Source organism: Malus domestica, chromosome 05, assembly GCF_042453785.1.
Source record: "Malus domestica chromosome 05, GDT2T_hap1".
NCBI classification, from domain to species: domain Eukaryota; kingdom Viridiplantae; phylum Streptophyta; class Magnoliopsida; order Rosales; family Rosaceae; genus Malus; species Malus domestica.
The window spans coordinates 3,331,093-3,347,847 of record NC_091665.1 but is presented as its reverse complement, the minus strand read 5'-3'; the positions used below and the strand labels follow the sequence as shown (position 1 = coordinate 3,347,847).

At 36.7% G+C, this 16,755-nt stretch overlaps 2 protein-coding genes across 4 annotated transcripts; both read left to right on the top strand.

Moving 5' to 3' along the window:
* The first annotated feature begins 2,526 nt into the window (after nt 1-2,526).
* Nucleotides 2,527-8,337, top strand: LOC114824738 (GDP-mannose transporter GONST1-like). Of its 2 annotated transcripts, none has more exons than XM_029101847.2 (9): nt 2,527-3,169; nt 3,413-3,786; nt 3,900-4,039; nt 4,552-4,681; nt 5,413-5,511; nt 6,128-6,282; nt 7,094-7,210; nt 7,746-7,843; nt 7,951-8,337. In XM_029101847.2, the coding sequence occupies exons 2-9, from the start codon at nt 3,568-3,570 to the stop codon at nt 8,001-8,003; spliced, it is 1,011 nt and encodes a 336-aa protein (XP_028957680.1). In that variant the 5' UTR covers nt 2,527-3,169; nt 3,413-3,567; the 3' UTR covers nt 8,004-8,337. The 2 variants fall into 2 exon arrangements, with proteins under 2 accessions (XP_028957680.1, XP_028957681.1); XM_029101848.2 differs by having other exon boundaries at nt 2,909-3,169; nt 3,900-3,983.
* A 2,036-nt stretch (nt 8,338-10,373) lies between these two features.
* LOC103437232 (uncharacterized) lies at nt 10,374-11,888 on the top strand. 2 transcript variants are annotated; one of them, XM_008375706.4, is made up of 3 exons: nt 10,374-10,648; nt 10,840-11,032; nt 11,247-11,888. In XM_008375706.4, exons 1-3 carry the CDS (start codon nt 10,508-10,510, stop codon nt 11,573-11,575), a joined length of 663 nt encoding a protein of 220 aa, XP_008373928.1. In that variant the 5' UTR covers nt 10,374-10,507; the 3' UTR covers nt 11,576-11,888. The 2 variants fall into 2 exon arrangements, with proteins under 2 accessions (XP_008373928.1, XP_008373927.1); XM_008375705.4 differs by having other exon boundaries at nt 10,378-10,648; nt 11,232-11,888.
* The last annotated feature ends 4,867 nt before the right edge of the window (nt 11,889-16,755 follow it).

Below are 16,755 nucleotides of genomic sequence, written 5' to 3'. Positions count from 1 at the left end.
GATGCCTTTTTACCTTGAGGTCTGAGGGACTGACGAGTCGGTTGGGTCTCGGGCACTTGTTCAGGCGTCCCTTCCGTGTCTTCAAATGTGTCGGCTTCTTGTTCGGTCGTGTCTGGTTCTGGCAAACTATGTAGACCCATGATGTGCATGACAACTTCTAGACCGGTTGCCACAATTTTGTATTTAGGGCAATCTTTGACAATTTCCCAACATTCCCATTTGTTGAATGATTTGTTCTAGTTCTTTGAATTGTAGAATGCTTGAGCTTGTAGAGTCAACAAAAATGTGGGATAAGATAGTGTTAAAAAATGCAGCTGTAACACAAATAAATAAATTAAAATATTGATGCGGGTGGAATGCATATAAATTACATAAGAAATTAAATAAAAATTACATAAGAAATTAAATAAATTAAAATTTTGATGCGAGTGGAATGCATATAAAAATTACATAAGAAATAACATAAAAATTACATACGAAATTAAATAAATTAAAATTTTGATGTGGGTGGAATGCATATAAATAAATAAATAAAAATATTTTCACCTGATCCGCGAAACTTGTCCCACTACGCAGGTTACCGGAAGCATGAGAGATGGCGTTTTTCCAACAAGTAAATGATGCAGTTGAGTTTTTTCCAACGACCTTGAAGACCTTGACTAGTTCTGGTGTTTTTTCCCGGTACATTGCAAAACGCTTTCATAATTTTACTCCACATTTCTTGCTTATTCATCTCATTACCCGTAATCAGGTCATGAGTAGTGTGAACCCAACATTCACACAACATAACATCTTCAATGAGCTTCCACGAAGACATTTTTTTCTCTTAAAGTGTAGAAAATATTGAAATGTAGATAGTATAGAAAGTGTAGAAAATATTGAAATTTATGTATTTTTTATAATTTTTAATTAATTTTAATGTAGTTAATTAATCTAGACCGTTGGATTTGAAAAATATTCAAATCCAAGAGCCAAGGATCTGCCACGTGGCCAACGGTCATAAATCTGACCGTTGGGCTTTTTTTTTTGTTTTTTGGGGGAAAACGTGGACCGTTGATCTGTGATCGGACGATCCAGTTTAAAAGTAAAATTTTAATTTTTGTTACCGTTGGAAATCCAACGGTCTAGAAAAACTAGCCGTTGGAAATCCAACGGCAAATAGAGGGCCACGTTGCCATGCTCCGGGTGATAGGTATCTTGTCTCATACTCGCGCCCACTCGCAAATGAAAGCCACGCGCCCACTTGCAAGTGAAAGCCATGCGCCAACCAAATAGGGCGGCTCTTGGGTCTGTCAAAATTGGGCTTGTCTGTTGCCTGGCTTGGGCTGGGTGCCAGGCAACTGAACGAGCTGGGGTGAATTCCCTGACCCTCAGCTTGATATTTGGACTGGGTGCTGGGCAAATATCACTCTGGTGGACTTGCTCTGAGCATCGCTGCGTCAGGTTGCGGGTAGTGATGCCTAGAGCAGAAGTAGATGTAGCATTCGGCCTTGCGGGGATCAAAGGAGCTCGGAATTCTTCGAAAAGTTCTGGAGATGTTATTACCTTATGGGTCACTCATCGTCTTGAGGAACTTGAGTTGACTCAATGGAAATATCGTGTGCTAAATTAATAGGGTAATATATTTTAGAGAATTTTAATGAAAAACTCCTGGTACTATTTACTTTAACAAAAAATCTCATTTTTACACTAAAAAGTCAATCTTGGTACTATTCACTTTACCCTTTATTTTGTCCTTATCATTAAAACTCAAAGTTTTTAAACTCTTTTCATTAGTTTTCTTTATATTTTAGGCGGATTGGTGATTAAACGCCATTTCTTTATGTCAACCCAGCCTGTAGCTAGATAATTTTTGTTTCTCTTCTTTTCTTCCGAGGAGAGGATCAATGTCATAGAGACCATACGAAAAGATGTGGAGTATTTGGAGCTAACGGAAGAATTGACGCAAAACCAAGTATAGTATTATTCTAGGATTCATACAGCATACCCCACTTAGTGAAATAAAGTGTGATTATTGTTATTGTTGTTGTTTTCCGCTTTAGCTGCACCAAATTTTACATATTGATGGTCAGTGTGTGGAATCAAGTGACTAATCTCGACTCACGGCACGAATGGGTAATTGCATTCGCAGTGTTGAATCACAACATTACTGGTGCGATCACATCCATGGATGAGTGCGGGATTTGTTGGGGACCTATGAACATCAATGGATGGGCTAGCGTCACGCACACACGTGATTGTCATGCACACACGTGATTGTCATGTCCACACATAACTGACGCTAGCATATTCCGCAGAATTTGTTTGGAAATGAAGCAATATTACTTCAAAGTGGACTTTCGTGAGTTGTTATTTTCAATCTCCAAATTTGTATTCCAATATCCACTTTTATTAGACCAAAATGGACTGAAGAAGAGCGTTCCAATATTTTAGTTGAAGGCTGCCAAATTTGGTTCGCTTGGATCATTGCCCAATTTGGTCGGCTTGGATCATTGTCCAATATTTAAATGCTACAATGATCTGTGACTGGGGCATCTTTTGTTTATTCATAATCTCCCCTAACTAGTTTAATTATCTAGCTACAGCTATCGTATTAATCTAGCACACATAATGATTAAACGACTGAAAGTATTTTAGATAAAATTGTTTTTTAAAATCAAACTTTAGTAAAAATACTTAAAATGTTTTTTGCTAAAAATACATGTTATGTGCTTCTTGGTAGAAGTATTGGAGTCTAACGCGTGTTAGAACTAAAAAATTGTCTGAGATTTTCTCTATCAGCGTACTCTTTTTTATTTCCAAACGTAACCATTTTCTTAGAAAAAGAATAATAAGGTGGTGAGGGAAAACATAAATAAAAATATCAAATGCATCCAATTAAAACAACAAAAAAGCCGTAACAGTCACTAAGTTAATTAACAGATAAAATCAAGAAATTAATGGAATATAGCATCTCCAGTCAAAAACTTGAGTCTTTGAATTTTCATGTCAGCATTGACGCCTCCCTCCAACGACCACCTTCATCTTCATCTGTCACTGTTTGGCAATTCGCACTCTTCCATCTCTTATTTAAGCTGAAGAAGAAGAAGGAGAAGAAGTTCGAGCTGCCTCTGTGTCGCACTCGCATCAATTGTGGTCGCGTAGAGATGCGTCATGGTGGCGGAAAGAGGTGACTTTTCTTTAGCTCTCACCCGTTTTTTGTCTCCTACCCAGTACTGAGAGCTCTGTTATGTTTGATTTCTATTGGTTTGTTGGTGTTAATTTTTTTGCTGGGTTGGTGGATTATTAGCCTAATTTGGGCAGTTGGGGTTTAGGTTTGGCTTAATTACGTTCTTACAACTCTATTTAATACTGGGTTTCTGGGATTTCTCCTCTTTGCGCTTCTTCATATCCGATTTCAATGATGTTTCAGGTGATTTTTCTTCAAAATTTGGGAATTTTCCATCTGTTCATCCGATCGGCAAAGTATATAGTTATCTGAAGTTGGGAAAGTGGCCTCTTTCGTCACTCGAATTCGGTGTTGGATTGAGAAGTAGTTATCAACTTTGATATAGGTTTGTATTTGCAATGAGTTCTTTTGACAAGAATGAAACCGATTTGGAAGGTGGAAAATTGCAAAAAGATGGAGATAAATCAACAAGGGGTAATAAGGTGGTTAAGATACAGAATAAGGCATTGTTGTCTGGCCTTGCATATTGCCTGTCGTCCTGCAGCATGATATTAGTTAACAAATTCGTCCTTTCGAGCTACAACTTTGATGCTGGAATTTCTCTGATGCTGTACCAGGTAACAATTGTTATCGATTTTGTTTGCATAAAAAGAGTGTTTTACTCAACTCTATTTGATCGAATAGTTATTTGTTGAGATCTAACTATCTCATGTTGCTAATGTGGATGCAGAACCTAGTCTCGGTTATAATCGTTTCTGTGTTGACTTTTACCGGCATCATATCAACGGAGCCACTAACATGGAGATTGGTTAAGGTCTGGTTGCCTGTGAATGTTATATTCGTTGGGATGCTCATTACAAGCATGTTTAGGTATGAAGTAGGTAGAGCATTTCCTATTTTAGTTCATCTTGGTGCATAATGGCTTTAGGTAAAGTTTAAGTAGTTGGTCTGGTCTACAAGAGCTAATATCAAATATTACATTTGATGCCAGCGTCATCTTGTTTACATGCAAAATTTCATCATGATGTTTTATTAAACACCACTTAACAAGCAATCTACTAGGTTGGTGATACTTGTACTTAAGTTGTTGTTACATAAAAACCTTCTATGAATCTTAAAGTTAAGTTCGACGTAATTACCATTCATGTGAGTATTCTTGGGTCCTTAATTCCTGCAGATCTAAATTAAACTTTTTCTGCACATTATGTCAACCATTCAGTGCATTTTTTGTATTCTACAACTAGACAAGCAAGGATGTGTTTTTGTTCATCTGATTAGGCTCCTTGGGTAGTTGCTGTAGGGTGCACCCATTGTTGGTGTACAACCATTAAAACTCCATGGCCTCTTACTTTTCTCAACTCTAGTTAAATTCATGTTTGCAGCTTGAAGTACATCAATGTAGCGATGGTCACAGTCCTAAAGAATGTTACCAACGTGATAACTGCTGTTGGTGAAATGTATCTATTCCAGAAGCACCATGACAGCAGAGTATGGGCAGCGCTTTTCCTAATGGTATGCTTGATAATTAGGAAAATGTCAATTTGAGATTCAGTTGTTCATAAATGTTTCAATTGGGATTTAAAACAATAATTCAACATACTCTTTCGTCTTGTGATTGCTGGCTTGTTTCTTTTACCTGAGAGGTCTTGTCTATCTTTCCTTTCTATGTTGTTATTTGTATCATCTTTTTTTTACTTTTTTCATTTTTGAAGTTTTTATTCATATCTTAATTCCTAGGATTTATGTTAAAAACAACATGATGTGTGGGAAAAGAAATAAGTTTAAAAAAAAAATATATCATATATAATTCCTTTTTCTTTTTCTTTGGTTTGGAGCTTGTGCTTGGCAATGAATATACGAATTGAAAAGGCCAATCAGAGTGCCTACATGAGTGTAGTTAATTGTTTAAATTTTGGTTTTGATGAAACCAAGCCAAATCCATTAGGACAAATGCTTTGCTGAGTTGATGAAAATATTAACTTCTAGGAGTCTGCACTTCTATCTTTGATGCATCATAGTAGTTCTCTAAATTTGGGGGTTGATGTCTCGTGGGGTAAGTGGATTTTGTGTGAGTGCTCTTGCACACATGCATGCATGCTTGCATGTTCATAGAGATATTGTCCTTTATTTCCAAGATCATTTGTCACCAACCTTATGCTATTCTTGGATATCTATAAGATTATATTTTTTGAGTTCTCATTTGATGATATGGTTTGACATGGTTTTGAATCTAACATTTGCAGATAATTTCAGCAATTTCTGGAGGAGTCACTGATTTATCTTTCCATGCCGTTGGCTATGCATGGCAATTTCTGAACTGTATCTTGACTGCATCATATTCTGTGAGTTCAATATGTTCAATACATTTTAGAGTGTCATTCTGTGTGTAGTCTTTATTCCACCTCCCTCATCTGTGAGGACGTTTTTAGCAATAAGAATGATTAACCTAGTTTCTTTTATTTGAGAATATGAATTAGGAAGCTACATGATAATTTGGTTTTGGACCTACCTTGATGAGGATTATTTTCAGATCTAAGAAAAATTGAAGTCTTTAATTGTTAATTGTGGCCAGTACTAATTATGCACTTCCTTAGTGAAAGAAAAGGCAGTACTTACCAAATCTAATTGTACACAATACAAATCATGCTTATCAGGTGGAAAAACAGTATCCTTTTCTGGATTTCTGGTTTGGTCCAAGACCATCTATATCAACTCAGTTTCTCATCTATATCAACTCAGTTTCTTTCTTGTATATCAGAGGTCTTGTAGCCCTTCAAATATTGAGTTGATAAAATTTATACTTTATGGTGCAAAATCAACAAAGATTTCAGAAATGGACCTTAGGTTTCTGTCTGAAATCTGAGTGCTTTATTGTAGTTTTTTGGTCTGTGACTCTGTGTCCCATTCGGTTAACTTGTTTTATGTTTTTATTGTTGAATAACTATTTTATTTTGACAGCTTACTCTACGTAGAGTCATGGATACAGCTAAGCTGGTCACGAAATCTGGAAAGCTGAATGAGTTTTCAATGGTCTTGCTAAATAACACACTTTCTCTACCTTTGGGGATTCTGCTTATTTTTGTTTTCAATGAAGTGGATTATCTCTTTACAACGTGAGTATTCATTTGTGATACTATTTCCCTACTTCTACAACTACACTCTTTCTATTGTGCTATAATGCCGTAACTATAGTTTTGACAATAAAGACAGATGGTTGGAGTCTAAATGACTTGTTTACGTGTTATAAGTTTAGGCACTTTGATAGCTTAATGTGTGGGAGGATTATCAAAGCACTTCTCTTATACGAGGTCATTCTGGTCAATGTAGTTTAAACTCTGGATGTTTCTGGAGAATTATAGAAGTACGGAAACTACTGCAATAGATAGATAAGTGTGAATCATATAGTGGAAAGGAATGACTTTCACACTCACGTCGTCTTTAGAATCTGTCATATTGATGATTAAATTAAAATCTAGATGAGAGGTGTGGAGTGAAAGCTTGCAACTGCTATTTTATGATGTCGTTAGGCAAGAAGGCCCGTTCCCTTTCCTCTTTCCCTTGTGAAATATTTGTCCAAGTTTGAAAGCTTCCAGATGGATACCACTTCCTCTTAACATATGATATAATCATGGAAAAGTATGCACGAAGTACTCCATAGTTTGTTATTTCATTGTTGGTTTTACTATGTTGTTTGTTTTCTAACTTAAACTGCAACTACTAACTAATAACATGTATGACAATCCATTTAGCTATGACCGAGGTCTAGAATCACTTTGTGGGATGTCTTGGAAATTAGGACCACGTTTACTTGTCAAAAGAAAAACAGGAAGGAGAAAATGTTAGGGTTGCGTTTCACATTGTTTTTCTTACAAATTTTCTTTCTTTTATCCTATTGAATCTAATGAAGGTTGAATCAAAATGCAGACCACTTTTGAGGTCTCCAACCTTCTGGTTGGTGATGACTTTAAGTGGATTTTTGGGCCTTGCAATCAGCTTCACATCTATGTGGTTTCTTCATCAAACAGGTGCCACCACATACAGGTAAGATATAATGTAGCTGATACGTAATATGATATCTATGGTTGTGACCTGGTTTAAGTGAGACTTTGATTACTCAACTTAAAGCTGGATACCTTATTCTTAGCTTTCAAATTTCCTATTTATTTTTTTTAAATAAACTTTAAATAAATTTTATATCCCCTTTTCCAGGCTGCATACTTTTTTGACATCTAGCCTGATGGCTTATATTTGTGATTTATGTAGTTTAGATAATCATAGGATTCTTGTGTTTCACTTTGTCAGTTTCTCTGGCTTGCTTCTCGACTTTCCACTCCAGTTGTGTATTAAGAACTTGGAATTTGGAACTTGATTTTTTGAAAAAAATAAGAGAAGAACCTAGGACTTGGAAGTCAATTGAAGACAATCCCAGATTTATGTTTGTATGTGAAACCCTTCTCTTGTTAGCTTCTTGTTATTTGTTGGTTTAACGTGATTACATTGCTATGCCTATTTCGAATCATAAGGTGTTAGTGATCCATTTAACTGGACATCTCTAATCGCTGCTCAATCTCTGCAGCCTTGTTGGGTCGCTGAATAAGATCCCTCTATCTGTTGCCGGTATTCTACTTTTCAAAGCGCCGACCAGTTTAGAGAACTCTGCTAGCATTTTCTTTGGTAAGTTCTCTCCATCAAACGGGAAGAAGAATATGATATACTATACAACTTTGCAAAAGCAAGCTTTAGTTTTGTAGCATAACCGACGATTTTTTTTAAATTTGTAGGTCTCGTGGCTGGAGTATTTTTCGCTAGAGCCAAAATGCGGGAGAGATCTTAATCCTGAACATTGTAACTTGTGTGGATTATCTTAATGACGTCCGAGTTTTTACTGGGTGAAAGCTGCATCTGGCTGCTTTAATATCTCAATCTTCAACTGTGGGAAACCGTTTATAGATTCTCATGAAGTCTCGTGAAGTGACGGAGAAAGGAGTGAAGAAGATTTTGCCCGTCGGAAAACTTCCATTCAACTTCATCAGGCCATCTGGATATGTTGTATTGTACCAAAAGGAATACCTTACCCACTAATTCTTTTACCAGTCTGTAATTTGTACTGTAACTCATTCTTCTGTATCATCATTGCTAATCTTTTTATAGAAACATCTTTTGCTAAATCGGGAGAAAAATTGGCTCCCCAAGATGATATTGAAATTATTTCGGTATCGGTTCGCTAATTTTTCGGATGTGACATGACTAATGTTAAATTAAAGCACAACTTATCTACATGAAAAGGCATAACCTTACTTCTGTTTTGGTGGAAGGGAACGTATTCAGAATGGGGACCTTTGTACACAGAAAATGATACCATTGGATTAGTGTTTTTCTTTTTACAAGCTATATAACTGTTCCGAGGGGAGGACGAGAGTTCGAACTCGAACACAATGGGTTGAAGATGAATACTCTATTTACCGGGACAAATGCTATGCTTTCACCAATAGATTGAAAGTTAGATTTTTAAATAATGATATATTTATATTAAGACGTGCAAGAATCAAACCTAAGTTCTCACAAAGAGAAGTAAATGGGTATAGCTAAAGTCACTCACATCTTGTTTTTCTTTCTATAATGTTTTTCTTATAGAAAGGATATTTCAGACTAAATTCATCTAAATTACAAGGAGCGACCAAAACATAACTTTGCTGTAAAAAAAAAAACATATTAAAACTTATCAACACTATGCCAAATGAATCTGATCAAAATTTTCTGATTAAATGTTTTTCTTATTAGTAATTGTTCCAAGTTATACTAAGGGGAGGACGAGAGTTCAAATTCAAACAACTATTGGTTAAAAATGAATGTTCTATCCAAAGGGACAAATTCAATGTTTACACCATTAGATTAAAAATTAATTTTTTAACATAACGATATATTTATAGTAACGGTGTGAGAGTCGAACCGAAGACCTCACACATAGAAGTACATTGTTGATAGGCATCACTGAAGTCATCACGTCTTGTTTTTCTTTCCATTACATTTTTCTTATAGAACGGATATTTCAGACTAAATGCATCTAAATTACAGGGAGCAATCAAACTTGAATTCAAATGGGGGAGCACGACAACTTTTCTAACAGGTTGGCTAAGTCTAGTTAAAAGCTTCAACATGACTTCGCTGCCAAAAAATTATATTCAAACTTATCAACACTATGCCAAATGAATCCGATCAAATTTATTTATAACGAGGAAAAAAATGAGATGTCCATGTAACTTGAAGACTTAAACCAGCTAAGTAAATTCATATGGTCTTCTTTTTTAATAAACTAATTTGCATGATTAGATGATTATATAAAGTTCAATAATTATGCTGCAGCAACGAAAACAAAGTCAAGTGCACTTATCTGTTAATATTGTACTCATTAATAGTTATAATCATAATATAATTGTGTTTGTGTACACGGATTATACATAGCAAATACTCGGCAACCTACGTCGATTACTTTTCTCTGAAATACATCATCAGATAAGCCGATTCAAAGTATTTTCATAATATACATTTTTTAGTATAAGCGACAGAAAAACTTAAATCCATGACTTAGTAAATTAAAGAAAAATGAACTAACTCTTTGGGCAATTCACCATGTGCCCTTCAAATACATTTTTAAAGAGGCTAATTTTATAATTGATGCAGTTACATCTAAAATCGCTAGTTTGACTCATACTTCGTGCACACAAAAAATATTTACCTGTATCAATGGTACACAACGTTATGAAAAACATATAAGAATTCATATGCATACCACCGTTACACGGCTCACCTCACTACCACTTTTGGAGCTTTGAAAACGTACTTTGCATGGTCCAGTTGACTTTTGCTGGATCCAGTTGCTTTTGAGGTTTTATTTCTTCATTTTAGCTTTAATTATAAAAAAAAAGTTTAAAAAACATAAAAAAAAAACAATTAATCTCCAACAAACAGATTTATATATATATTTTTTTCGAGGGGATTAATTAATTAAATACATAGGCTCATAGCTTTATCAATGCCATGCTATTAACAAAGGATTAATCCCTGCATTACAGTAATTAGGGACATAAATTTATGCAGTAATGATTACAATGGCACTGCTACTTTCACTTCTTGTTATTTGTTTCTGTCCTTTCTTGTCGATGACGTCACTATAAATGTCTAAAAAGTCAAGAAAAACAAAACTGAATAGAGAGGAAACTTCCTGATTAGAAATGATTTATATGGATGCAAACCTTCTTCTCCATACCTAGGAAGGAAGGAAGGAAGGAAGGAAGGAAGAAGAGTGACTAAAATTGCAGAGGAAAGAAGAAAAGAATAATGGGGAGCCTAACAGAAGAACAACTGATGCAAATGGTGGGAGACTTTAATGAATCTTACTCATCAGACTCCTCCTCCTCAGCAGCTCCCAATTCAAACCCCCTCAATCCCAATCGTCAACCCAAGTTTCTCACTCTACAGGTCTCTTCTCTTTCTCAGTCTTCCTCCTGCTCCTGTACATATATCTGCGTGTGTCTATATATATATACCTTTCTCCTTTAGTTTTCCTTGTGCTACTAAATTTTATAATTTTTGGAGTGGCACTTCAAAACATTCTCAACTTGAAATTCATAAAAATACTCTGCAGTATTCAATGTTGGTTTTTTAATTAGGACTTAATATGGAAGGCAACAGACTGTGAGATTGAGATTCTTGAGAAAATCTTGAAGTATTTGAGCGACATGGGGACCCTGGTGGAACCCAACAATCTGAAAAATAAATGGGTTGTGAGGAAACTAAATGAGGATGGTTATGAAGCTTCCCTTTGCAAAACTTCATGGGTTTCTTCTTTTAGGCTCCCTAAAGGTAACCCTCTCCCTCTCTCTCAAATTTCATTATCATGGAAGAGCCTGTATCTGAGTTGGTTAAAAGTACTCACTTCGGACTTGTCCCTAGTACGCTTTTCTCCTCTCTCCCTCAGTATCGATTGTATCGAATAAATTTCTTCTTTTTTTCTTGAGTATCCAAATGTTGTGATTTTGATGAGTTAATTTTGGTTTTTAAGCTGTTGAATATACAGGTGGATATGAATACGTTGATGTAATGGTGAGGGAGAAGAAGAACAACAATGTTAAAGATGGTGGAAAAGTGACAAGGCTGATAGTAGACATGGATTTCAGGTCACAATTCGAAGTGGCAAGACCTACACAGAACTACAAGCAGCTCAAAGACGCTCTGCCCACCATTTTTGTTGGAACTGAGGCAAAACTCGACAAGATTATATCTCTGCTTTGCTCAGCTGCAAAACGGTCTCTCAGGGAGAATGGCCTCGATGTTCCTCCTTGGAGAAAAGCCAGCTACATGCAGTCCAAGTGGCTCTCCAAAGACTGCAAAAAAATCTCCATCTAACCCAACAAATGTGGAATTTGGGTAATTTTGTTCATCAAGTTTTGGAACTGTCCTGGAAGCAGACGGAATCAATGGGAGAAACGCGTGTCAACATTTTGTATTGGCTTTTTGTCTGATGTAGGTTTTTTCAATGAGAGAGAAACTAGGTACCTCCTCTTCCGCTAGGAAAAAACAAAATTCCGTTGGGCCATTGGTTTAGCGGTTTGTCTCTTGTGCTGACAGAGAAAGAGTAAATGATAGGGAGACTAAATTTGTACACTAAATTAGCAAATCAAATGAGATGTCATCAATAAAAAATGAGTATGTTTATCAACTATTAAATAATAATTCAATTACCAACTTTCATATCATTTAGTTTATAAAATTTAATTTATAAATTTAATCTCCCAAACATTACTATGATAGAGAAAGAGACTTGGGATCCAAAAGTCTAAGGGCTGGTTTGGTATTACTGTGCTTTGAAAAAAAATGTTTCTGCTGTGCTGTGAGAATAAGCAGCTGTGAAATAAAGCAGCAGAGTGTTTGCTAAACTTTTTTTGTAAAAGTGCTTTTGAAAAAAAAAACAGTATTATAGTGTTTGATAAACTTTTATGTAAAACAGATGTGAAAAAAGCTGGTTTTTCAAAGTTGGGTTTTGCAGCTTTGTGTTTTTGGTTTTTTTTTTTCACCCAAAACTGTGAAAAAAAGCTAAAGCTAAATGTTTACCAAACATAAAAAAGCTCCCAACTTTTTTTGATAACCACTTTTTTTTTAGAATCACCTTAGTACCAAACTAAGGCAGTCGCTGAGAGACTTGGGATCCAAGTCACCGAGCTAGAGCATCAGGAAGGTGCTGATATTTTTGGATGAGGGAAAATGTCCATTTTTTTACATACAACCTGAAATTTTATGAATTAAAATTAAGAATTTACGCCTAACTTATTATTATTATTATTATTATTATTATTGAAGAATATGCCTAACTTTTAATTTAGAGGAACATAAATCTTACTCCTCGTAATAATGTAAAGAAAATTGAAGGATACTGTTTATACCATACTTAGGGCTTCCGTATTTAGATCTCGTACAAATACTTGGAGGACTTAAATGTAATTATGTAATAAAGGAAGGGGCAAATATGTAATAAGTGAGGATCCCTTATTCTATAAAAGGACTCTTCACCCTCACAAATAGGGGAAGCCAATTCCTAGGCCCTCTCACCCTCAAAAGCTCTCTCTCACAATCTTATCAGAAATACAATAATCAGTGTAAACGTAGCCTAAACATTGGGGCGAACCACGATTCATCTTGTGTTATTTACTTTCTTGCAGATTCACGATCGGATTTACGTTGTTCCAAGACTTCCGGTTTTGTGCATCAACAGATACTAATTGGAAAATGATTGGCAGCTGGCCTGGGTCGTGGGAGGGGACTGAGTCTTTCAAAAACCCTTGGGTCATTGATCTTCAGAAACCCTTGGGTCATTGATCTTCGAGCATACTAATTGGAAAAAGATTTGTATCATACTTAACCAATCCCGAAACTACTAAGCACTGGTCAACGTTATACCGTTAAGGACCCAGAAGAGTTTCCCTACAACCAGGAGGCCAATCACAGCTCGACACGTGTCGACATCAGAAGCCAATCATAGCGTGACACGTGTCAACATCAGAAGCCAATCACAACACGACACGTGTCAATGTCAGAATGAAACTAGAAATTCTCTTCTATAAATAGAGATCATTCTCTCACAATATTTCCGAATGTCATTTGTACTAAATCATTCACTAGTACTCACTAAAAGAGAGCTTGAACCTATATAGTTGTGTAAACCCTTCACAATTAATGAGAACTCTACTCCGTGAACGTAGCCAATATGGGTGAACCACGTACATCTTGTGTTTGCTTCCTTGTCCCTATCCATTTACATACTTATCCACAGTAGTGATCGGAGCAATCTAGCAAAGGTCACAATCTTAACATTTTCTGTTGTACCAAAGTCCTCGCTGATTTTGTGCATCAACATTTGGCGCCATCTGTGGGAAAGACACTTATTCCCACTCTCTTCAGCTTTGTCAAGCTGGTTTCCACCATTCGTACACTATCTTTTGACCAGACATCCCTCTCCAACATGGGGAACGAAGGAAGCCACAGCACACAGAATGACACCCATCTTGCACCTAGTGCGAAGCAACGAAAGAAGGAAGGAAAGAGGGTTGCTCTTCAAGCTAAAGTCGATGAGCTAAAAGCTCAAAACAACAAGATAGCAATGAAGAATGAGGTCCTCCAGGAGCAGTATGAGATTCTGAAAGACTTGGTCCCCTCCCACGACCCAAGCCAACAAGAGCTTCATCAATGGAGGGTAACCACAATTCTCAAAAGCTTCACACACTCTTGATCAAGACAGTATGAAGCAAAACCAATTTATGGTGCCAACAAGAGCTTCATCAATATAGGGTAACCACAATTCTCAAAAGCTTCACACACTTTTGATCAAGATAGTGTGAAGCAAAACCAATTTATGGTGCCAACAAAAGTTTCATCAAATGAGTTCAACTACAATTTTCAAAAGCTTCACACACTCTCGATCAAGACAGTGTGAAGCAAAACCAATTTATGGTGTCAACAAAAGCTTCATCAATGGAGGGCAACTACAATTCTCAAACCTTCGAAGCAAATTTAAGACTGTTCGAAGCAAATTCAATTTATATGGTTCATCCAAACCTTTGACTATTACAAGGTGTGGCTTGCATCACAATCTCTTACTCAACAGTGTAGAAACAAAATTTGTATATGTTGTCTCTCCCAGATTTTCAAATTTCTAGTTTCCCAAAAAAAAAAAAAAAAAGGGAAATTCAACAAAGCTTCATTAATGGAGGACAACTACAAATTCTCAAAAGCTTCACACTATCTTGATCAAAATAGTGTGAAGCAAAATCAATTCATGGTACCCAAAAAAAGCTTCAACTCCAAAACTTCACCTACAAAGCTTCAACACAAAAGCTTCACCAATAAAAGCTTCATCAATGGAGGACAACTACAAATTCTCAAAAGCTTCACACTATTTTGATCAAGATAGTGTGAAGCAAAATCAATTCATGGTACCCAATAAAAGCTTCAACTCCAAAGCTTCACCTACAAAGCTTCACCTACAAAGCTTCACCCACAAAAGCTTCACCTACAAAAGCTTCACCCACAAAAGCTTGACCCACAAAAGCTTCACCCACAAAAGTTTGACCCACAAAAGCTTCACCCACAAAAGTTTCACCTACAAAAGCTTGATCCACAAAAGTTTAACCCACAAAAGCTTGACCCACAAAACTTCACCCACAAAAACTTCACCCACAAAAGCTTCACACTATTTTGATCAAGATAGTGTGAAGCAAAATCAATTCATGGTGCCCAACAAAGCTTCAACCTCAAAGCTTCACTTACAAAGCTTCACCTACAAAGCTTTAAAATATATATATATATATATATATATATTTTTTTTTTCGGAAATTCGAAAATTCAAAAATTCGGAAATTCAAAAATTCGAAAAATCGAAAAAAAAAATTTCCAAAAAAAAAAAAAAAAAAAAAAAATTGCCTAGGCCTCATCTTCTTTGGGTTTAACAACTTTCATAACAAATATATACGAAGAAGGAGTTTTGGGCTACCACTTAGAAAGGAAATACCTCATTCGTCAACTCCCTCGATCGGAGACTTGGGGGACTCCTACCATATGCTACTGCACCTTGATACTCGAAAGTCTCACGACCACTCAGTGACTTGGATTTTTCAAGTCTCCAAACGAGAAGTTTTCCTCACTCGGGAAATTAAGGGAGCACTACCTCAACTTATATGCTTCACTCACAAATCTTCAACATACAAGCTTCAACAAAAGGAAAAATTCAAAGAACTTAGCGAAGAAGGCCTTGGTGTATTTAACACAATACGTTGAAATGAAGCAAATCTTGTTTATTGATATCTCCGATAAGTTACAAATATGTACATATACATGAATCAAAATAAACAAACAAGAGGGAGCCTTCACAAAGGTTGCTCAGAAGAAGTCTCAGCAGTTGGCAGAGCCCCAGAAAAAGGAGGCACCAGAGGGTGATTATTCGGAGCCTCAGTACTAGGCAGAACCCCAGAAGGAGGAGGCACCGAAGGTTGATCATTTGGAGCTTCATTACGCGGTACAGCCCTAGAAGACGAAGGCAATAAATGCATTTGGAACAAACCCACAAACCTCTGATGATCAAGTAAAATCTGACCATCAGATTCTTGCAGCTGGTCGAGCTTCCTCTTCATGTTTGTAGCATAGTCATGTGCGAGCCTGTGCAACTGTTTATTCTCATGCTTGAGCTCTCTGATCTCTTGTTTGAGACTTATCACTTCAGCCGCCAATGATTCAACTTAGTGGGTTCGAGCAAATAGGCGTTGGGCCATATTAGACACAGAACCTGCACACTGAACATTGAGAGCCAGATAATCCTTAACAGCCAACTCATCGAACCATTTGGAAAGTAGTCTGTTATCTTTGGGAGTGAGAAGGTTCCTGGTCACCACCGCAACGGTCATATCATTCTTCATCACAGAGTCTCCAACGGTAAGAGGACCAGTAGGAGATAAGAAGGATGGGCGCCATATGTTGTCTTAATAAGGCATGGTTGCCTCTTCACCAAAGTTCAAGTCAAAATGACGGTCGGATGGGTTAGACATTCTCAGAAATGATGAAGGAGAAATGAGATGCAATAAATCTCTGAAGTAAGGGGAAAATTCCTACAAGCAATAACTCTCTGAATGTACTCCTTGCACACAATTGGTGCCCTTATAAAAGAAAGGGCAATGGGGCCGTTGATTCAAAAATCGAAGAGGCACCACTCTCCGGATTTCGAAGAGGCACCATTTTCCACACGCAACATCAGCTCCTCGGGTACCACAGATAAGTTTGCCAAAGATCTCTGACAAAGTTTAGACACATAAATTTTAAAGGTCCAGCTACCTTACTATTACCCACAAGGGTAAAGAAACAGTACCACTGCTTGATAACTAGAAAGTCCCAATGTGTGTCAACCTTCGTGCTCCGTGGCAAGGCAGACTGGCAAAAGTGCCCTACCTTTACTCACATTCGAGAAAACACTCCCAATAAGATTGCTTGCTCAAAAATCGAAAAGGCACTGCTCTCCGAATCTCGAGAGCCAGACTCCCAACAGG

Bases quoted from the DNA above. Each gene is read 5' to 3' on its own strand.
- LOC114824738 (XM_029101847.2), top strand. From the start codon at position 3,568: ATGAGTTCTTTTGACAAGAATGAAACCGATTTGGAAGGTGGAAAATTG. The intron at 3,787-3,899 runs GTAACAATTGTT...ATGTGGATGCAG, and splicing joins TTTCTCTGATGCTGTACCAG to AACCTAGTCTCGGTTATAAT. The intron at 4,682-5,412 runs GTATGCTTGATA...TAACATTTGCAG, and splicing joins GGGCAGCGCTTTTCCTAATG to ATAATTTCAGCAATTTCTGG.
- LOC103437232 (XM_008375705.4), top strand. From the start codon at position 10,508: ATGGGGAGCCTAACAGAAGAACAACTGATGCAAATGGTGGGAGACTTT. The intron at 10,649-10,839 runs GTCTCTTCTCTT...TTTTTTAATTAG, and splicing joins CCAAGTTTCTCACTCTACAG to GACTTAATATGGAAGGCAAC. The intron at 11,033-11,231 runs GTAACCCTCTCC...TTGGTTTTTAAG, and splicing joins TTCTTTTAGGCTCCCTAAAG to CTGTTGAATATACAGGTGGA.